Source organism: Sebastes fasciatus, chromosome 15 (genome assembly GCF_043250625.1).
Source record: "Sebastes fasciatus isolate fSebFas1 chromosome 15, fSebFas1.pri, whole genome shotgun sequence".
Classification (NCBI taxonomy): domain Eukaryota; kingdom Metazoa; phylum Chordata; class Actinopteri; order Perciformes; family Sebastidae; genus Sebastes; species Sebastes fasciatus.
This window is the reverse complement of record NC_133809.1, coordinates 20215849-20238154: the sequence shown is the minus strand read 5'-3', so window position 1 is coordinate 20238154 and position 22306 is coordinate 20215849. Positions and strand designations below refer to the sequence as shown.

General features: G+C 42.4%; 1 protein-coding gene across 3 annotated transcripts; it reads left to right on the top strand.

Moving 5' to 3' along the window:
* Positions 1-485: 485 nt before the first annotated feature.
* Positions 486-20959, top strand: ccdc9b (coiled-coil domain containing 9B). Of its 3 annotated transcripts, XM_074660792.1 has the most exons (14): positions 493-790; positions 4375-4482; positions 4623-4727; positions 4871-5026; positions 6695-6844; positions 10055-10114; positions 12025-12203; positions 14520-14569; positions 14707-14742; positions 15516-15612; positions 16809-16842; positions 16940-17531; positions 17615-17697; positions 18050-20959. In XM_074660792.1, the coding sequence occupies exons 1-14, from the start codon at positions 779-781 to the stop codon at positions 18074-18076; spliced, it is 1689 nt and encodes a 562-aa protein (XP_074516893.1). In that variant the 5' UTR covers positions 493-778; the 3' UTR covers positions 18077-20959. The 3 variants fall into 3 exon arrangements, with proteins under 3 accessions (XP_074516891.1, XP_074516893.1, XP_074516892.1); XM_074660790.1 differs by lacking the exon at positions 18050-20959 and having other exon boundaries at positions 486-790; positions 17615-17934; XM_074660791.1 differs by lacking the exons at positions 493-790; positions 18050-20959 and adding an exon at positions 857-1371 and having other exon boundaries at positions 17615-17937.
* The last annotated feature ends 1347 nt before the right edge of the window (positions 20960-22306 follow it).

Here is a 22306-nt window from a genome sequence, read left to right as displayed (position 1 = left end):
GTTTAAGAAAGCAATGTTTAAGTCAAGCCTGGTGTTGCCTTACACATAAAAGAATGATCCAAGTCACTTCCACACAGTGAGGCATACAGCTTATTATTTAAACACTGGTATCGGATCGGTACCCAAATCCCAGGTACCGCTATCGGTATCGGGACTGAAAAAGTTGGATCGGTGCATCCCTATTATATATCTATAAACCCATGGCTTTAGAAAAGAAAGAAAAGATAAATTAATAATCAATCAGATTCTATAATAACATATTATTACAAATATTATCAGATTGCCACTTTAACATTTGAATACGTAAAAGAAAAAAAATTATAAGTCATAGTATAGATTTGCTGTGGCTACCAAGTATATGATGACACATATAAACACACAGAAAAATATATTATAGTGTCAATTAAGCAATAGCGCTAATTTACTAGTGGGTGTATGTGGGGAGGGGATATAACTAGCATGCTTTGAGCAGAGGATAAGTGAGGAGGGGAAAGAGCAAGTGCTTTAGAGAGGGCGAGAGGGAGTGAGGGAGCATATGTGCAGCAGGGTGGGAGGGTTGGAGAGAGAGAGAGAGAGAGAGAGAGATAGGGGGGGGAGAGGATAGGCGGATGGGTGCTGTGAAATCCGTTAACAGGGGAGCTCTGTGCATTTGTTAGACGTCTTGGCTGCTTGCCCAACTTGGCTCATTGTAATCGAGGCATGATCGTCGACTCCAGGCAGCCCTCTCTGCCGCCTCGGCTGCCTCGTGCCTGGACCCAGCCCAGCTCTCACCGCTGACATGGAAAGACCCGTGAGTGCCTTTTCTCTCCTTCTCATCCCACACTCTCCTGCTCTCTCTCTCTCTCTCTCTCTCTCTCTGGTGTTAGGTTCCCCCTCTTCCTCCTCAGCTCTGTCGCAGATTTAGCTGTGGCTACATGCAGCGTTTCAGTTATGTCTCTGGCTCTTTCTCTCCCCTGTTGGTGCTCCTGTAGGTGGCAGGAACGCTGGGTGGGGAGGAAGCCTTGGCAGCTTTCTCTCTGCAGCCCCCCCCCACTCCTCCCTTTCGCCTGCCTGTCCAGGCATGGGTGCCGTCCGCTGGCAGACCCACAACGTCTGTCTCTGTGTGTTTTGTGGTTGTGTATGTATGCTGCACTATCACAGGACTGGCTGGCCGAACCCAGAGGGGTACCGTCCCCACACAGAGTCTCCCCACTTTTCGGTTTGTGGAGGTCGGTGTTCACTCCGCCATTGGCCTCGCTGAGATTCAGATTCGGCAGCGTGTCTCTCCCTTGCGCCTATTCTTGGTGGTATGTCCTCATGGTCTGTTGTGTTTGGATACCCTGACAACTAGAAGCTGTGAGGTAACCACTTTCCAGTCTGCCGCTTCTCTGAGTGAGTCCCAACTTTTACTCGTGCTCACTGTGTCTTTGCGGGATTTACACGCTGCATTCAGGATGTGTTGCTTTTTGTTATTTGACTAAAAGTCTGTGCTGACACCTTACATCCAGTCAATAACATCTCAGCTGCAGCTAGTCTTTGCAGGCGTAACAGTGGCGCCGATGGGAAAAGCACTAAAGAAATTCTCGCAGTCCCATTGTGATGGTCTTTGTGCGCTTGCTAGCCGTGAGTCATCATTCGGTGCTAGTAAAATCACATAGAAGCAGCCTTCGACTCTGTTGTCGTCACTGGGGCAACGGTGGAGAATGACTGACACATGTACTTCCTGTCTCTGTCAAGAAGGTCTGACCCCTTCCGAATATTTTTCTACCAAGTGTGGAGAATGGGATACTTCAAAATTAATTATGTGTTTTCACAGTTTCAACGAGCAGCAGTGGAAACTTTTCTATTGTCACTTCCCCCACGGCTGTGAATAACAAGTGATGCCAGCATTGATTCAAAGTGGGAAACACTTGTTCTAGATGATTCAGTCAAGAGTTACAATGATTGTTTTTCATTGAGTATTCTCAGACTGCTGTTGTTTGTGTGCTTAATGAAAACATTGTGACAGTATCTAGACAAATGCCGTCCCCTTAGGCGCTGGCTTGCAACAAGCAAACATCAATCTCTGATTCCATCTTTTCAAAGTTCTTGGCGCATATTTGTCCATCACTGTCTATCATCTGTTAAAACTTACATTTTGGTGTCTTCTTCAAGCTTAAACTACAAGCTGAGTGCAAGTGAACCGTTTGCTTGAGAATAGAAATGTTTTTTTTCCTATTAGTATCGTCTAATTGCCTCTGGTAAGTGTCTTTGAAACAATATGTTGCATTTTATATGAGGTAGGAGTTGCCTTGTGACCATAGACTGTATATAAGAAGTGGACGTAGTCACCATAACGTCACCCGTTGGTTTGTGGACTGCCGTTTTGAAGCCTCGAGTTTGGCTTTTTGGCCGTCGCCATCTTGGTGTTTTGCAACCAGAAGTGACATGAGAGGGCGGATCTAAGTACAACTGAACGCTGAATAAGACATTTTTAGGCGACCGAAAAGGTTATAATTAACTTTCATGAACTGAAAACACACTGTGAAAGGGTTAAAGTTCTAAGACGAGAACACGGACAACTCTCAGACCAGACAACGTCGCGGTAGCGCCCTGTCAATCACAAGGTAGCCACGCCCTGAAGCATACCCTGCTTTATGGTCTATTTGACTCTAAATGGGACCATAATTTACTAAATGAACATCATGCTGTATTGAAGAAGATTTGAAACTAGCGATTGAGACTATAAACTCACGTTTACAATGTTTACTGAGGTAATAAATCAAGTGAGAAGAGGGGTCATTTTCTCATAGACTTCTATACAATCAGACTTCTTTTTGCAACCAGAGGAGTCGCCCCCTGCTGGCTGTTAGAAAGACTGCAAGTTTAAGGCACTTCCACATTGGCTTCATTTTTAGACCCGGTGGTTGCCCACTGCTTGTGACCAGTCTTCGTGCTGGCATTTCATGTACCCTGGTGTACCAATTTAAAGGAATAGTTCAACATTTTGGAATATACGCTTATTTGCTTTCTTTCCGAGAATCAGACTAGAAGATGTATACCGCTCTCATTTCTGTATGTTAAACATGAAGCTGTAGCAAGCTGCCGGTTAGCTTAGCTTAGCACAAAGACTGGAAACAGGGGAAAACAGCTATTTTTCACAGGCTCTGTCCAAATGCAACAAAATCAATCTACTAGCACCTTTAAAGATCACAAATTATCTATTTTGTTTAATCCAAAACAATAAACCCATTGTAAGTTGCTTGCTGCTGGCTGTCAACTTCACAGTGATGACTAGACTTCAGGAAGTTACGTCTGATCAATCATCTCATCTAACTCTCAGTAAGAAAGTGAATAAGTACATTCCCAAAATGTTGCACTGTTCCTTTAAAACAGGCTATGAAGGGCAGCTTCTTCTTTCATGGCATCTCTGACATGTCATGCCCCCGACCTCACTCTCTAGTAATCTTAGTCTTTAAAGAAGGTGGCATTACTCTCCTAAACCTTCATGCTGCAGAGAGGAGTCCCTCATTCACCAGTCGTCTGAGACATGTGCCCTTTAGTTGGTAAAAGAACCACAGTTTCCCCACTCACACATTCAGAAAGACCAAACAGACCAGACTGGAGAGGGAACATTAAGTTGCTGCAGGCTAAAGCAAATGAGATCTGTGTCGGGCATGGTTGATTCCTCCTCATTATCATTCTGTAATATTATCCTAATCTTTCCTCTTTTTAATATTTGTGCACATTTCTTCCACTCAGCAGCTCTCTTGCACGTGTTCGCAGTATGTTAAAGAGAGATTTTTCATGAAAGGAAGTGTTAACACGCACCTCGTTGCTTATCCATGAGCACATGTGGATTTTTAGGTACGGGGTCTCGTGTCGTGTGAGGAGGTATGCCCTGCTGACCGCATTGGGATGTTTAGGATTGCTCCGCATATGCATTCTCCCTGTGTAACCGAGCTTCGTAATGAATGCTCCATCTGTGGTGGGTGTGAGGATGTGTTAGTGCTGTGTGTTATCGTAGCGCACAGTCAGCGGTGTATTGAAAACCCTCAAGTACCGCATGCAATGTCTGGTCAGATTTGTAATCATTGTTTTATTCTTTAATCAGATGGTTAATTATTTAAATCAAAATGTTGCACTACTTCTTGGCTTCTTTTATAAAGTGAAACAAAAGTTTTGTAGAATAAAGTTTATGCTTCTCAAAGTGAAGTTGAAAAAAAGGTTTTGTTTTCGTATCTGTAAGACTCAGGTACCACACTAGTGTTCACAAAATTCATATGATGCCCAAAAGCTAAAAATATTAAAAAGTTTGTGCTGATGCACTAAAGAAAAATTGAGCACCGTAGGCCTAATTTTTAAACGTGACGTTACTTTTTTATTGTATCAGTGATCCGATGTGTCTCTTCCCAGACCCCCAGTGACATGATGCCCAAGAGGGATCATGAGAGGGACCTGGAACTGGACAAGAAGATCCAGGCTCTCCGCAGGAAGAATGAAGCGCTCATGAAGAGGCACAAGGTAAGGACAAGTGCTTGCAGGCAGAGAGGTTTCTGTGGAGTCCAACATTTCAGTCTGGGGGCATGTGTCTTTTCTGTGAAAAGCCTGCAGCTCTTTCTGGCTTCCTGATTAGTCTGTTGTTTTCATTGAGTTGCATTTAGGAGGTGGAGGAGGACAGAAAAAGGGCAGAAGAGGAAGGAATGTCACTGCAGAACCGCAAGGCCAAAGCTGAGGATCTCACCATCACAATCAGCAAGTCCACCAGTGTGAGTTTCTCAAGATGAGGTGACGGGCTTAAGAAGTGTAATAATACTTGACTGACTGATGCCTCAAAACGCTGCTCTGCTGGAAAAAGATGCTACAAACTATGAATATTGTATAACATGTTTGTGTCTTTGGTTTGGAGCAGGATAGTCGCGTGGTGGTGACGAAGCCATTCAGCGGCGGTTCACCAGCTGGGAAAGGACAGCAGGAGGCCGGGCCGGACAAGGGGGGGGAAGGTCCTCCGCAGGGTGCCGGCCGAGGCCACAGGAAGCAGCTGATGGTCACCATGGCTGGCAAGAAGGTAAATGCACTGACTGCAGTACCAGTTTCCACTTGAAGCGACAAGGACAAATATAGGAGACTACAATAACAAACGCTGTAGCATTACTGTTTACTGTAATAAATGAAAGAATAACACAAAAGCAATTCCTCATTGAAATCAATAAGTACACTAATGAATGATGGATATACAGTGTAGACGTTACTCCATGAGCTGATCAGGTCAGACAACAGACACAGTTTGAAGGTACTGAATTGAAAATATTATGATTATTATATAGGCTAATATGAACTATTAACAAGACCTACATATACATATATACTGTTGAACCATGGTTGAAGCTTTGGTGGCACTGTGAGAAAATGTTCAGCTTACAAGAAAAAAATTGCCGTATCTGCTTTATTTCACTTTTCCCCAAATGTTTTCTTAATATTTCACGATTTTATGTTTCTAGTGTTTAATTTAGATATAATACAGTATTATACACTATTCAGTGCTTGGCTTCGGCCAAAGCTCAAAGCATGTTAGATTTCTGTAGAGTATGGTTACGTCGTCAGTACCACAACTTTCTAATGAATCTATTTACTCATGGTTTAGTTAACAAAATATGTTAAATATAAGAAATAGGCTAAATATGCCTGTTTCCTGCTCAACCAAGCTCTGAGAGTAGTCCACTAGACTTAAGAGTCTACAGCCCTGCTAGCAGCTCTGTGAGCCACAACAGTGCTTTGAGCTAAATGCTAACATCAGCACGCTAATAACAATGCTGAAATACTGCTGTTTAGCAAGTAATGTTTACCATGTTCAACATCTTTAGCATGCTAACGTTTGCTAATTAGCAGTAAACACCAAGTACAACTGAGGCTGATGGGAATGTCATTCGTTTTTCAGGTATTTGGTCATAAACCAAAGTACTGGGGATGGCCAAAGTCATTTAGGATGCACATTTCATGGCAATGCCTCCAGTAGTTGTTGAGATATTTCATTCTGGTGGACTGAAGCGTTGTGATCTGACCGGGTGACTGACATAGTTATCCAAAGAGACACGCCGCTAGCATGGCTATAAATGTGCAGCTGTGAGAGAGCTGCTGGTTTAACCCCTTACCATTCTGCCCTCCTTTTTAGAGGGTAGGGTTGGGGGAGAGGGGATGTTCAGGGGCAAATAGTCAACAGTAGATGCCACATAGAAGTGGTGAACATCATCTGAAAGATGGGAACCTGAAGATGAATTTGAGATACAGCTCAGCACCGTGTGTCAAGTCATTCTAATCATAAATAAATGTAACCATTTACCATTCGAAAATTGATAAAAAAAATGATCAATAATCCCCCCTTTGAAAATCACCATGCCAGTTTTTCCTCACCAATATTTAGCGTAACTTTATCGCTTCACTCTAGCTTGAAAACTCAGCCTGCAACAACCTCTGAAAGACAGAATAGGCAGGCAGTCAACGTTTTAAGGGGTTAAATCTTAGGTTTCAGAACTATAAAAATCCTCTGTCCATGAATGTGTCTGTAGAGGCCAGCAGGTGTCAGTGGTAAATGTTCTGATTTGTGCACATGAATGAAAAATGTTGTATTACAAATTAGTAATTTGAACCCTCAAATTAATATTTCTTGTGCTAATAAGGACAGCACATGCACATTGCTACAGTTGTGATACCCTAATACGAGTAACTGTCTCTCCAGGGTAAGCGGGTGGTGAGCGAGAGGCCAGAGAAGAGGCCGGGCCCTGCGGACGTCAAGAGCCCTACAGATGACGGACAGGCGAGGTGTTTGGAGTCAGCGGGGAGGGGGAAGCAGCCACCTCACATGACAAAGAGAGACACAGCAGCACAGGTCTGAATCACACACACAGAGTGAACACTTCACTGATCATACACATTTAAAACCCGGCATGCACCCTCTCCAGTCTGTTTCCACCCTCTCTTACCCCTTTGTTCATTCTCCCGTGCTGCACCGACGTGTTTTACATAGATGTCAGACATGTCGGCTGGCCACACCCCTCCAGTGATGGAGCACAATGGATTGTGGACAGGAGGTGGACTGGAGCTGTGGCTGACTGGGGTGGGATTAACGGAGGGGGGGCTGCTAATAGAGCTGTTGGTTGAGTAGATGCGCTGTAGAACCAAACCTTCAAAAGGCCTGGATGACTGCTTCTACTTTTTTTTTGTGTGTAATCCCACTCAGTGTCTGATGTCTATTTATCTTCCTTTCTCCCTCTGAGGAGCTTTTGTTGTATTTTTAGCCGAAGAAAAATCACTCAACCTCTGGGTGTAGATGCCTGGGCGTGTGGAACGGGATGTAAAGTTCACAGAGTCCCTCCAGAGTCATGAAAGATAGATCAATGCTTTAATAGCTCTTGACTGCACAAAAGGCCTTGTTATTGGTAGTATGAGATCGAAGATGTTTAACATCAATAGCTCCACTGTATACTGTAGGTCTCAGATCCCATGTTTAATGCAGATGGGCAGAGACCCGTGCAAATGCAGTACCCCCGGCTAGGCTGCGAAATGCCACACTGTCATTGAACTTAGGCCCCACCGGGTATGCAGAAACTCTGGAACAGCTGCTCTGCCTCAGTCTGACACACACACACACACACACACACACACAAGCTGCTCAATCAATGAGTTTATGCACAGCACAGACAGCTGATCCTCACCACTGTAAACACAGACACAGTCTGGTTGCTTGAGCGGTCTCCTGACACAAAGCTATTGGAGGCTCTTGCTAAATATGTACATATATATATATACATCCACCTCTGATTGACTGATACACCGAGCGCTGCTCACTGGCCCGTCTGAGTTAATGTGCACTAAATCTATGGGCTGAACTCGCTGTTCTCTTTGTCTTTATTTCTGGCCCGCTTGGTCTGTCCCCCTTTATTTATCATGTGGACTGAATCAGCACTTGAACGGTAGCCAGCGCTCCAGTGCACCCAGTCATCTGTGAATCCCAGAGAACTGGTTTCCACGTGGTCCCTGTTTACATAACCAGTATCATGGTATATGAGAGCTGCGGGGAAAAACTCAATCAACAATAGGGTGTTGATGGGAGGAGAAAATGTCATGAAATATTTGTATGGAACAAATCCATGATAAGCTGCATATTCATATGGTTTCCCCTGCCTCTGAATATTTTTCTAATGAGTGTGTCACTCTGGAAATAAATAATGACACTGTGAGAGGGGTGTGGTTATTTGGCAGTGTCCCAAGCAGATTGTAATGCCTGGAAGTTCACACTCACGAGAGAGACAGAGAGACAGGAGAAAGGAAATGTAGAGGGAGGGAGGGAGGAAAGAAGGAGGCGGAGGAAGAGACTGCTGGCAGCCCACCGTCTGTTTCCAGCCTCCATTTCTCCTCTCTGGAACCTTAAGTGGTCTGCTCTCCTCCGGCACGATTGTTTCCTCATTCCCACCATCCTGAAAGGACCGATTTGATCTAATTAACATTCGGCTGCCTTCTCACTCTGAAAAGGCTCATTATGCTGCCAAAGAAACGGGCCTGGCAAGGTGCCAGGAATGGGTCAGAGAGGGAGAGGAGGAAGGAGTGAGAGGAGGAAGAAGAAAAGAAACAAGGTCGTCAGTAGAGGTGTAATCCATCGATTCGGATTTAATGATCAACGATCCAATATTTCAATGCAAAGTGAAAACATCAATATGGGATCTTTAAGATACACCCTTATTTTGAAATTCTTAACTGATAAACAATAAACATGAGAAACGTGGCACAACAGGAAGTTTATGTTTTTGATTTTGTTTTTATTAAAAATAATTAATCGTTTGTCTGGAAGAGCCCGGTAATACAATTGCCAAATCATATCTTAGTTGTTTTATTTGTGATGAAACTTGTGATTTACACCTCTAGGGGTCTTTTTTGTTTGTGTATAGAGTGGTACAGGGATGACATATTTTTGTTGGCCAACCAGGAAGTCAGCATCGCCCTGGTTCCCCCGTCAAAAAGCCAGTGGGATTTTTTCATTAGGTTTTGGATAATTATGGAAAATAAGCTCTGTGGCAAACACACATTTATGATACTTCCACGTTTTGTTCCATAACATTATCTCCACAAATGAACACCACTTTTATGATTTTTGAAGTGTAAATGCAATCACAGAAGTAAAAAGCTAACGTTAGGCTATAAACGATCTACACCACGGTCGCATAAGCGCGAGTATACATAAGGCTCCAAAGGCGGACAAGTCGGGGTGATGGCGTTTAGTAGTCTCATTTAGCCACTTGTTAGCAACCGCCTTTTTAAAGACGTAAAGAAGCTTGAAAATTCACGAGTGGGATATTTACTGATGCATTTTTATATCGTATCAAAACGTTAAAATCTCTTAAGCTTGTGTTAACCACAGACCTTACTTCAGGCATCTAACTAAAAACCCATTAAAAAAAACCACTGACTTCCAGACAATGGAACCGGAAATGCTAAAATGCTAACTCATTTCAGGGTTTTAGGTTTTAGGACTCATTCCTGCACCGCTCTATAACCCATGCTGCATTCGGGTGTGGGTAGCAGAGTGTGCGTATGTGTCATTGTCTGTAGGTACACCAGACCACTCTCTCCAGCATTTACCGTCGTTCCCCCCCCCTCGGCTGTTCATACAAGTGTTGCTGTTAATGGCAACATGACTCATCCACTGTGTTCACCGGAGTACAACTCCGCAGTCAGAAATACCCTTGAACACAAAATTCACACAATCCTCCACCTGCAATACGAGGAGTTTCATTTTCCAAACCACTGAAATTCAACCACCTGCTCTCTGCTCTGATGACCTCATAGCAGAGCGGACATTTAAAACTGAGATACAAAGTGCCGAATGATGCTGTAGCACCATCAGTCCACTTGGGGACAGTGTTGGCCTCTTAATCTTTCTCAATGGATGAGTTTCTGCTCTGGCTTGATATGATCTCACTGTTTATGGCGGCAGTAAGGTGACTCTTTTACAACCATGTTTAATTGGCTGGCAACAAGTTGCTGTGTCACCCTTATTGTTTGTTATGTTCATCTTCCTTTTTTTTTCTCTCCTCTGTGACAGGATGGGGTTAAACAAGGGCAGAAGCACACCGAGGATCACAGGCTTTCAGAGCAATGCCAGGTAACACATAAACCTACACGACACATCAACATGCATATTGTCACTATCTCTAATACGTTACCCAGCTCAGAAATTTGAGAAATTGTTGTATCTCCAGCTCACAGTGATCACATGTTTCACTGAGATGAAAACAAATGTGAAATACAAGGTTTCCAAATGAGCGGCACTATGTGAGCGCATGAAAACACAGAGAAATGCAAATATGTGCTCCTCATCACAAACGCTCACATGCAGACAGGCACAACACGTTGCCAAGCACGCCACCCCCTCCCCCGTTTTTCTAGTGCTCGTCCCCATCTGCCCCCCGCTGGCTCGCGTGTTAACGTTTCTGGAGTAGCTCACAGCTGTCTCGCAGATCGGGCGTGCGACAAACAGGCTAACTAGGGAGGCAGGGAGGACGGGCTTCAAAGGCCAGCCGACTACGCCACATGACAAGTGATGCTGTTCATGCGTCTCTGCCTCTCTGTACCTTGCCTGCTGAGTGTTTTTTTTTAGGTGTTGTGTAAAGGGGGTAAAGGTCAGACAGCCCTTGGGCTTTTGTTAGCTGCTTTGTTTAACAAATGTACCGGGAAACCTCTTCTGGCATTTTCAGGCTTAAACCAGTGCAGCTTTGGAGGACGAGAGGACGCGGTTGAGAATAACAGCATGATCATTCTTATTCCTCTTATTTGCATTCACATGTCTGAGCCCGAGTTCTGCTCTCTCTCAGCACCGGCCAGACTCACTCAATGTAACTTTCCTCCCTACCTGACCCGGCCCCTGACAACCTCCCTGCGAGGCCTCACGTAGGCGAGGAAATTGAAAAGTGCTAATTAGCAGGGCGACTGGAGTGTCAGCAGGCGACGGCCTGTTGGAACATGCGAGAGCAGCGTCCCTTGTGGCCCCAAATGTCCTCCGGGGGGCCCGGAGGGGAGGGAGGGCAGAGGAGGTGGAAAACAGAGGGATGAGCACAGATGCCATGTTCTCCAATAACTGTACACAGGAAGGCAACATGTTTATTTGGCTGTGATTGGGCCACACCTCAGGGGAAAACATCACCCATCCTCGTTTCTTACCGGCACTGAGCTGTTTCTCTCTCTGTCATAGATTGTTTTTTTGTACTCACAACTCTATACATCATCTCCCTCCTGCTGTTGAAAAATACTGATGAGCACTTTCACTCAGAGAGTTCCCGGTCTTTTATGTGATTTCCCCCGGAGCACAGCGGTGTTTGTAGTGCCGGTTCGCTCCGGGGCTTTGTAACAAGAGCACACGGCCTCTGTCCCCTTTGATGTGTTAAAGAGCCTGCATCACATCTCTCTTTAGTGTTAGCAAGCAATCCTTTCTGCTCTCATCACATAGATCAATAAACAGTTTAAGAGGGGAATGGAGGAAGGGGACCTAATTGCATTTACTGTACACTGTGCACTGTTCCTGGAATATTGTCTCAAAGAATTTGATTGTGTTGCCTTGTAGTCATCACGGTAGACAAACAAGAAGCTTCTTGTAATCAAATGGCTGGGTAACTGGAATGAACAGACACTCATCAGTATGTACAGTGATACCGTGATTGGCATTTACAGTAAAGTAGCATGCATGAAGATACGAGAAATACCCTTGTTTGCTTTAACCCTACTGATCTGTATATTGCCCTGTTGCTGTTTAAATATTTGTTTAGAGATGAGAATCTGTTCTTGATTTATGAGCAGCCGTGCTTAATGCGAGGCTATTGTCGAGCTTCACTGCTCTGATTAGTGTGAAGGGCGATGCTTCAGATGTATTATAACGTGGCGCTTGCAGGTGTTTGATTTAGTCACGTTTCAATGCCAGTGCTTCATTACTGATGAGTGGACAGTCACCTGATATGAATCTACATTAAGAGGGCTACTTCATGCATTAAAAACACACTAAACTGTTTTGTGTCTGCTCAGGATCCTGAAAGCCTGCAGGCCTTTACAGACCTCAACATCCCCACGTCGAAAGAGGAGCAGGAGGAGTACGTGCGGTGGAAGAAAGAGCGCGAGCAGATCGACAGGGAGAGAGTGGCACGCCACAAAAACGCAAAGGGCCAGTGGAGACGGGCGTGGGACGTGGACAAAACTGAGAACATGTAAGACTTTTTAGCACTCAGCCCTCCCAACACACTTCATCTGCTGATGTCTTAGATTTCCTACAGCTGTCCCTCCGGGTGATATTTCATTGGCTCCCTCTATTTTTATATTGGAGAAGTCAATTCTTGGAAATGTTGACTGAGCACAGAGGAGAGTGTTATTTGTCCAGTTAAGAATAAATCTACTTATCTAACCACTAGTCTTCAATCCCCTTAGGTATACACTTTGTTCTAAAATAAGATGATTCTTCATTGTTTCACTTTAACCTCACATCATGTAATTTAATAATCTTGACTAATAATCCTCCCGTTAATGTTTTTTTTATGGTAATGGTTCAACATATTGGGAAATACACTTATTCATTTTCTTGCTGAGACTTAATGAGTAGATTGATGCCACTCTCATCTCTGTACATCAGCAGCTGGCTTGCTTAGCTTGGCATGAAGAGTGGAAGCAGGATGAAGACTGGAAACTGTCCAAAGGTGTGGACTCGAGTCACATGACTTGAACTCGAGTCAGACTTGAGTCACAAATTTGATGACTTTAGACTCAACTTGACAAAATCAAAAAAGACTTGCAACTCCACTTGGACTTTAACACTAATGACTTTTTGACTTGATAATACTTGATAGATTCCCCCCAAGCCCAAAAATTAAAAAGTATGTTATTTAAAACGTGTGCCACGAATTCATTAATTTGAATCAACTAACATTAACGCTATTCATTCCCAGCAAGTCGACACTTAATTCCCCAGATCCACTTTGTTTGAACCAATTCAACAGCATCCAATCAAGTCGCAGGAGAGAACCATGAAGAAATAATGTTACGTTACTGAGCGCCTGTTGGGAAAAAATTATGCAACACATGCGGGTCAAAAATTACATACAGAAACGCAAATAGAAAGTTTAGGACTCGGTACTTGACTTCGGACTTGTTTGTCTTGATTTGGCACTCGACTCAGGACTTGAGTGCAAAGACTTGAGACTTACTTGTGAATTGCAAAACAATGACTTGGTCCCACCTCTGGTAACTGCTGTCATGGCTCTGTTCAAAGTTTAAAAATATGCCTAACGTTACGTACCAGCACCTGTAAAGCTCACAAATGAACATGTTGTGTTCTGTTTGTTTAATCTATACACAAACAGAATGTAAAAATGACGATTTGTGGTTTTACGGGAATTCACATTCTGGAACTAACGTTATTGCTCTGCCACAAAGTTACATTTTTTACTGATTTTTCTTTTCAACAGCTTTAAAAGCGAGATACAAGTGAGAGAGCTTAAGAGGTGCTGGCAGACAAATTAGCTTTGGACAGAGCCAGGCTTGCTAATTCCCCTGCTTCCAGTCTTTATGCTATCTAAACTACAGTAACTGTCTTCTGGCTGTAGCTTCATATTTAACAAACTTGAGAGTGGTATCGATCTTCTCATCTAACTCTCTGTAAGAAAGGTGAATACCCGGTAAGCATATTTCCCAAAAATATCAAACTATTACTTTTTTTTATTTTCTTCTCTCCTCCTTTTTTTACTTTTGAAGTTAATGAAAAGCTTCATTCACTTTAATGCAGCTGTAGGTAACAAACAAACTAACCGTGAAGAACATCCTGCATCTTTCATGTGAGATTATTCAGTGGAAGAATCCATTAGATGAGGTACTGGGACGACTCCCACTCCCCTTAACTCCCACATGATCACAAGACTAAATCTCATGAAGTCACAGGATGTGGATAAATTATTGCATCACCAAACAATTAGGTTTTAGGTGAATTGTATCATTTTATGAAGAGTTATGTCATAGTATGTTAGGGCAACCTGTTATGCATTCTCGCACTGTGAAGACAACTGACTGGAGGGAAGAAATGCAGCCCATTCATTTGAAGTGTTTGTTAGATTTCAAACAAACCAGGCCGCGGTACAAAGAGTTGCAGAGTAAATGAATGTGCTGTTTAAGGAGGCATCAAAATGTAAAGAGACAAGGGAGGAGCGGCTATTCTTAGCTCGGGATAAGGGATGGAATACCTTGCCTTATTTGGCGAGGCTTAAACAAGGCCCCTCGAGTAAGAATAGAAGAGGAAATGTGTTTTCTACTCAACAATGTAGATGGCTTCACTGGATGTGCAAATGCAAGGGTGTGACTCACGGAGCAAAACCTCTCACTTATTCTACAAATTTACATAATGTACAATAATGATACTTGAATGTCAGAAGAGCCCGTTGATGGGGCGGAGATGGGCTGTTATGTCACCTGAACAAAAAGTGATTTTGAGACATGACTAAGACACTGCTGGTACATTGGTTTGTGTTTCTGTCTTTTAGGTTTTCAGACAAATCCGTCCCTGACAGAGACTGGGGGCCTTCCAGCAGAGGTGAGACATTCACGCAGTCCAAACTGAGAACACGAAGAATTAGACCTTTCACATCACAATGTGATAATAACAATAACATGACATATTTCATTATCTTGGTCTTTTTTATTTAATCTTTTTTTTTTTTTTTATTCTAGGTGGACGAAATGCTAGAAAAGGACAGTCCAGGGCAGGTGCAGTAACCCACACTGAAATATTACTTATTTATTAAAATATTATTTATGTATGTTCGTTTAGTGCCTTAAAATCATCATATAGCGTACACACTTTTGTAATTTTATGTTATTTCTGAAGTCTCATTGAAACAGCATTCTGAGAGCATCTTGCAGCTATAGTTTGATATTTTTTATGTTGAAACAGAATATCGGTGTGGGATATAATTCATATGGGATTCACTGCAAAAATGTGAAATCTTACGAAGTATATCTGTCTGATTACTAGTCATAATATCCCATAACACTTAATATAAGACACATTCACCTAACAAGTAACATTTCAGTGAGAAATGCATGCATACAAGTGAAAGAAATACTACTTTTGAGCATTACAGGCTTATTATGACACACAACACTCCCTAAAAACAAGTGAAATATAGCTCAAAATGAGTTTTCTCAGCTAATATGAAGATCTCTTTTTATCTTGAAAAGCCTAAATATTACATCTTATTTCAAGAAATCTTACCAAGAGAATTTTCACTTTTTCCATTGGCAGATTTATTTTAATTATTACAAGTGAAAACACCTTGAATTCATTGTTTTTTAAACTTATAGAGAGAGAAAGGCAGATAATGTTGCTCGAAAATTATAGTTTTTTTCCTGATATTTAAAGAAATTTAAGCCCGCACAGCGAAGAAACAATTCTAGATGTACTGCTGAAATTAGAAATGGCTTTTTATGTAAAATGTAATTTAATTGTGACTTAAACTTTCAGTATTCTTCTGTCCTAGGTCACGAGAAGCGAGGCAAAGACAAGGGAGCTAAAAACGTGCTAGTGATGAGCAGTAAAGCAAAAGGCATAGATCGTCTGACTGGGAGAGCCAGGAGGTCAGTAACAGCTAAACATCATCTACATTAGTGCCACGCACACAGCAACCTGATGTTAAAGTTGATTCAACCGATGGGATGACTCTCCCCACAGCCTCAATTAAGTGCAACGAGAAAACATACTCTGACTAAAGGGAAATACGTGAAACGAATGTGGGAATTGTTGTTTTCCTGCACTTCGCCCTAATGTACAAATTCCCCCGGATGTCATGAGGCTTGATTTAGAAGTTGTGGCAGCTGACTAAATAACCCAGAAGGCCTCATTGGTGTCTCACTGTATTCATTTTTTTCCTCTGAAACAAGCTACTGTGCTTGGCGGTGAGGAGGCTTTCAGGGTGTGTTATTACATAAGCTCATAATCTCAAAAAGCTACAAGGCCACCGACCTGGAAGTGAGGCATTATAGCCTTTTAGTGTGAGAGTGTAATGTGCTAGATGATTTCCTCTCCGTGTGTCTCGGTGTAAGGGTCAGGGGGCAGTGCAAAACAGCATTCAGACTGGCAATACCATTCTCATATTGTACATGCCGTAGTATCAATCTTATATATGAAGCTACAACTAGAAGACGTTTAACATAAAGACTGGAAACAGGGTAAACAGCTTGCCTGGCTCTGTACAAAGGTAACAAAATCCACCTACTAGTATCTGTAAAGCTCCCTTATTAACACATTATATCTTGTTTTATTATGCCTCCGTGCCGGGGATAGGTGGGTTGTCCATCCCATTCTCTTGAACGCGATATTTCAGAAACGCCTTGAGGGAATTTCTTCAAATTTGGCACAAACATCCACTTGGACTTGGATTAGTTTTTGGTGGTCAAAGGTCAAAACATGTGTTTTAGTCCATAACTCAAGAATTCATATGCTAATTATGACAATTTCACACAAATGTCCAAGAGGATAAAGCAGATGTGGATGTGAACTGCAGAGGCATACAACTGCAAGGTGGTAATTCTAGTTTAATCAGTATTTTGTTATCCCAGGACTGAGCCAAGCTAGAGAGTGGTATCGATGTTCTCATCTAACTCTCGGCAGGAAAGCAAATAATTCCCAAACTGTCAAATTTATTTCGTTAGCCTTTCTATAGAGTTTACTGTTAATTGCATAGGGTATTGCAGAAAAGAATAACATATTTACAACGCAATTTTTCTAAAATGTTACAGAATCGGTTTTGATAAGAATCCCTTTATTTTTTTAGATGGCAGGCAAATGAAGACGGAGAGAACTTAGAGGTGAGATATCGAACCTGTGTGAGCGTAAACATGACTTTTTCCATAAATGTTACTAAAGATGCAAAAAATGATTTGTTTGTCTAATCTCATCCTCTAGTCTCCTGACACGACATTAGAGGATTTCTTGGAGGAACTCGACGGCTTCACGGATGGAGAAGATCAGAAAGATGAGGACTCGAAAAAGAAGCTGTCGCCCAGCCCAGATTCACTCAGTGCATCTGAGGAAGGTAGCGGATCCATGGCTACACTGAGAGATGACGCACCCCCCACTCAGGGGACGGCAGAGGACTCGTCGCCTCGGGGTTCGGAGAAGAAAGTACGCTTCTCAGAGGAGCTCCTCCAGGGCCATCACACAAAGCAAACCACAGGCTCTCAGGACTCCGAATCAAGAAGTGCGACATCCTCAAAAGCTTCCTCACCTAAAAAAAACCAACACAAAGTGCAGGGGCCACAGCAGCCTCTTGAAAGTGCCAAGCAGGACGACGGTGGTCCTCAGGATGAGGGAGGTGGTCCGTCTGCTTCTCCTGTTGCCCAGCAGCAGGCGCATGAAACTGAATGTAGTAAAAAAGACAGCGCCCTCTCCACAGCTCCCAGCACCCCCTCGGTTGAAAAAGCCTGTGCCTCTCTACAGGAGAGCTCTGTCCAGCCTGTAGAGCTTGCCAAGTGCAACATCAGCAACACAAACACAGGTACGAAATAGCTTCAACGGCCCTTACTTTTCTTCTATATCTGGATGGTTTATAACGAAACTAATGTTGGTTTTCTTACAAAGAGGAACTAATAGACGCCGGCCTGTCTGTCCTGAGCCTGGAGTCAGGAGAAACACGCCCGACACACTCCACCAGCAGCGACAAGGTCAGTGTGCGAGACAGGGTGAGGGATGGAAGAATCAATAGATGTGTAAATGGACTGATGGAGCGAAGTGCAAATGGATGATGAGTTAGAGGCAGTATATCTGCACCGCAGCTGTGTGATATCCAATTTCAGTTTAAGTACATTCACCACCTCTGAGGCCTGTTGGAGTGCAGGAGAAATAGTCTCATGAGAGGAGAATGCCTCTTCATCTCATCCACCACTGAAACAGCTTGATAATATATAACCGCCTGCTTAAATTATTCATATAGAAAAGAGATTCATAATTGGCTATTTTGGAAAAGAAATCATCTATCAACTAATACTTTGTGTATGTTCTTCTCTTTTTTTGCAGGCAAGAGAGCATGGGAAGATTGTTTGACATTTTCCGGATGTAAATACTGAAACCAAATCACAGCGACACAGAGCCTTTGCCTCTTTGTATTTGCATTTTTTGCTTCAGGTAACTCATTTGAGATGCCCTGTTTATGGCTTACACTCGAAACCATGGTTTAATTTTGCTGTGGCGCGGTTCCACCTGTGGAAGTTTTTGTCTAAAATTTGATGACGGAATGGTGAACGTTTTTTCCTGCTCAAATACTTTTTACATCCAAGCACTTTATTATGAGTATAAAAGTACGTGTACTGACACATTATTCAGCATGTTAGTACGCTGCTTGAGTGCAATATCATTGAATGTTTACATTTGTATGAGAATTTCAAGGTACATATCAGGAGGCTAGCTAATCAGTTACACTTAGATAGCCCTTGAAGATAAAGTCCAGCCACCGTCAAATTATCTAGTGCCTGATTCTGCCTTTGAGGTATTTTCAATAAGTGAATTAAAGTCTGTATTATATGATGATACAGCAGTGACAGACCTACAGTAGAGACTGAATTTCTGCACTCAAAACTGTGTGAGTAGATGTTGTTTATTAACTGCTTCCAGCATCAATCAATGGCCTTTCACCAATCAGAAATCAATACTCTATTAAAGGGCACATTTGAGACTTATTGTCGTATTGGCCACTGACCAAGACATTGTTAAGTTTCTATGATATTACTACTGACATAAATGTTTTTTTGTTATTACGAACATTTAAAGGAGCACTCCGCTGATTTTACACATCAAGCTCGGTTCACTCCTCATGGTCCGTGCTACTCACCTTGTTAAAAAGGTTGTTTAATGTCTTCTGTGGCTCTGGAGGAGCTTTATCCAGTCTGACAAAATAACCCTGATGATGTCATAGTGATGTCATCAAGGTTATCTCAATTTGGAAATCACAGATTTAACAGAAAGCCTACGTTAAAAAACTGGGGGTGTGGTGTTTGCTAGGCAGAGATGATCTAAAGCTGCGTTCATTTTACCTCGGAAATCGGAAGTCGGAGCTGGGAATGACGTCACACCCGAGTTGACCACATTCCTGTACGACAAGTCGGTAAACTTAATTTGGTTTCCTTCAGCCAGGTTAGCCATTACTAGCAATAACAGTGACGCACTACATGCTAGGGACTGAAAGACAGGATATCTCGGCCTCTGCTACATAGAAACAGACTATTCTTTTTTTAATGTGTCTCCAAAGTCCACAAACTTTATATAAATACAGATCTAAATCTCTGGAGTACCCCTTTAATGTTAAGCTAATAGTCAGCTACTGTCAAAATCCATATTGCTGGCATCAAAATAATGTGGTTTGACGAATAATCAATGAGGAGATAGAATCTCAAACTTGCCCTTTAACACATTGTTGTTCCATAAAGTTGGCACAGTTTTACAGCTGAATCCCAATTATCTGGTCTTCCTCAGACTCTTATTATATGTTTCTAAGCACTTAATATGGAATTGTAATGTATGTCTGTAATTTTACAAATTTGAACAATGAACCACAAAGACTTTAAAGTCAACGTTTTGTGAATCAAAAATAATTTGAGAATTACAACATTATTTTCTTTAATAGTTTGCTCATGCTGTTTTTAAACAACCAGTGTTAAGCGTCCCAGTACGTAACAGCCTCCAACCACTTTCTCTGTTGAGGCTTTTGGCCCCTGTGGGACCGACAGACTTTAGTCCACAGTCAAAACACTGGGATTCAGCTGCAATTCATTTTTTGCATTGTATTGTAATTTCTTCTCTTTTATAATAATGAAAGACGGCTGATATTTTTGAAAAGCTTCAAGAATTTAGCCAGTTGTTGTGCCTTGCATATTGGCTTCTTCAAATATTGAAGGTATACCTTTATTTCATGGCTTGAACCATAGCATACACTAGTGTTACATGTACTGTACTAACAGTTTATTTATTTGCCTCTCCATTTGGACAACAGAATGTTAACCAGAATGATTTTACACATCTAAAACTGTTTTAAAACAATGTCTGTGCATTATAGTAGCTGTTTTTTTTTTCTTTCTCTGTGACATGTATGGTTTTTATTTATTGCCAGTTTATGATTTTATTTTTGGTATCAAGTGACAACCATAACAAGAAGCCTTACAAGAACTCTGTCCTCCTTTTTTTTGCTTTTGTCAATGCAACAGTAGTAAACAGTTATGTAAGCAAGTAGAGAACATAGTGGACATGCTGTGAGCTGCGGGGCCCTGTCAGCTTCAATTGTGGTTACATAAAATACAAATCATCAGGAGCCTAGCACACAGGGAAAACCAAGGCACAAGCTTTGAGGCCAGTTTAGCCATCAAGAAAAAAAGTGTGCTGTTTCTGAATAGGGGCCTTATTCTATATTATATATGGAATTTGAATGGATGGTAACGGAAACATCTGTTTGAAAAACAGGTCGTACAGATTACCTCTGAAATATTTGAAATTCCCTGTGGGATTTAATTTAGTCAAATGAAATTTAGGACCTACAACCATAGAGCAGTTGTGCATTTGTCCTTGTTTAGCATTTAGTTGTAAGACATCTGCCACCTTGCTTAAATGTCACATTTAGGAGGTGGTTGTGATTGTCTTGCTCCACCTTGCTGTGTCCACTGCTGTCCTCCATGTTTTCACACACACTCATAAGGAAGGAATAATTGTGAGTGCCTGTGTATGAGTGTGTGTTTGTGTGTGTGTGTGTGTGTGTGTGTGTGTCAAGGTGTGATCCCTGCTAATTTAAATCTGTGTGCAACATAGCTTACTGTAGATCAGTTTGGAAGAAGGCATACAGAACATCAATAAAGTTTTTCTGTATTTCAAACACTCAAATCATGACTGGTTTTGTTGCACTGTCACCCTCTCTTACCCTCTCACGTTGCACCTGCGAAAACACCACGAATATGCATGCAGTCCTATCTCCGGAGAGTTGTTACGTCTTAAGTGAAAAAAACAACAAGGCAGCTGTGGTGAGTCTCAGAGATAAAAAGAGGGGCAGATGTGACAGAAATGTAAAGCACATTGCGGCATCAACAGTCCATCTCCTTACACCGCGGTCCACTGAGTCTGCCTTCATGCTGGATTTGATTAATTTCGGATGAGCTCTCCGCAGGGCTGCTGCATTGAAAGCAGCTCCCTCTCAGCCCTACAGGTGGGACCTCCCATAGGTGCTACTATTTTAATTATCTCCTCCCAAGGCTATCTCCATAGCAGCCTTCTGCCACTGAGGCTTTTGGGCTTGTGGCCTTCTGTACAGTGACAACAGAAGCCTCATTATCCTTGAAAATAGCGTGACCAGATCCCAACAAACCAAATGTGGGACAAAGAGTATGTTTGTGTGGGACAATGTGGGACACGTTACCAAGACTGAGAGGTAGTCTACAATGTTGATATAATGTCTATCTAACTTAAATAATAAGCATTTCTACTCTGCCCCTTATCTTGTAACATCTCTATGCTTTGCCCGAATGCATCCATAGATCTGCACATCACCTTTTGAGCCGCACGTTTCTTGTTAGACTCGCATGAACTGTGTCGCTTCATGTCGTATTCCCCCTTCGTGTGAAATTTAAAAGCAACCGGCAAATTTCACAAAAAACTCTGAGAATCGCCTTCCACCGGCTTATAAAGACTTATAAGTAGTTTCACTGTCTTTGTTGTAGCTGCTCTTCCTTATCTTTGTGGTAGTTTCCATCATATTCCGCCTAAATCTGCATAGATTGTGACTTTCGCCGTGAAATGTTAACCTGCACTTGACCCACGTGTGCTCAGTTTGAAAGTGAACGCAGCCCCGTGAAGACAGCCTTCCCTGCTTTCTTCACAGCCATTGCATAAAAGCCAGATTTTTAAAAAAAGCATCTGTCCTGCAGTGGTTTGACTTTTGAAAAATAGAGCCAATGAAAATGTGGGACATCGTCTCAATATGTGGGACGAGGGATCAAAATGCTGTGCAGTCCCTCGTAAAGGGGGTCACCTGGATGGTCGCCCTACTTGAAAATTAATGCTTTATTTTCTTTAGTTATTCTTTTTTAACGCAAACCCAAAGGTTTTTGATTCCTGCAAATGATATTATACAACACACAGTTTCAGTCCATAACACTCCTGGTTGACTTTGGTGCTAACCTAGCTAATAGTTTGAAGGGTCTGATGCAATAGCACAGTACTACAGTGGGGGTGTTGATATTATGGAAATGAGTCCCCGTAGGCTGTGCTGGAGGATTGAAGTGCAGAGTAGGATTATTT

What these genes read in the sequence shown, in the direction of transcription:
- ccdc9b (XM_074660790.1), top strand. An exon ending in CGCTCATGAAGAGGCACAAG is followed by an intron (nt 4,483 to 4,622) that starts GTAAGGACAAGT and finishes AGTTGCATTTAG; the next exon opens with GAGGTGGAGGAGGACAGAAA. An exon ending in CATCAGCAACACAAACACAG is followed by an intron (nt 17,532 to 17,614) that starts GTACGAAATAGC and finishes TTTCTTACAAAG; the next exon opens with AGGAACTAATAGACGCCGGC.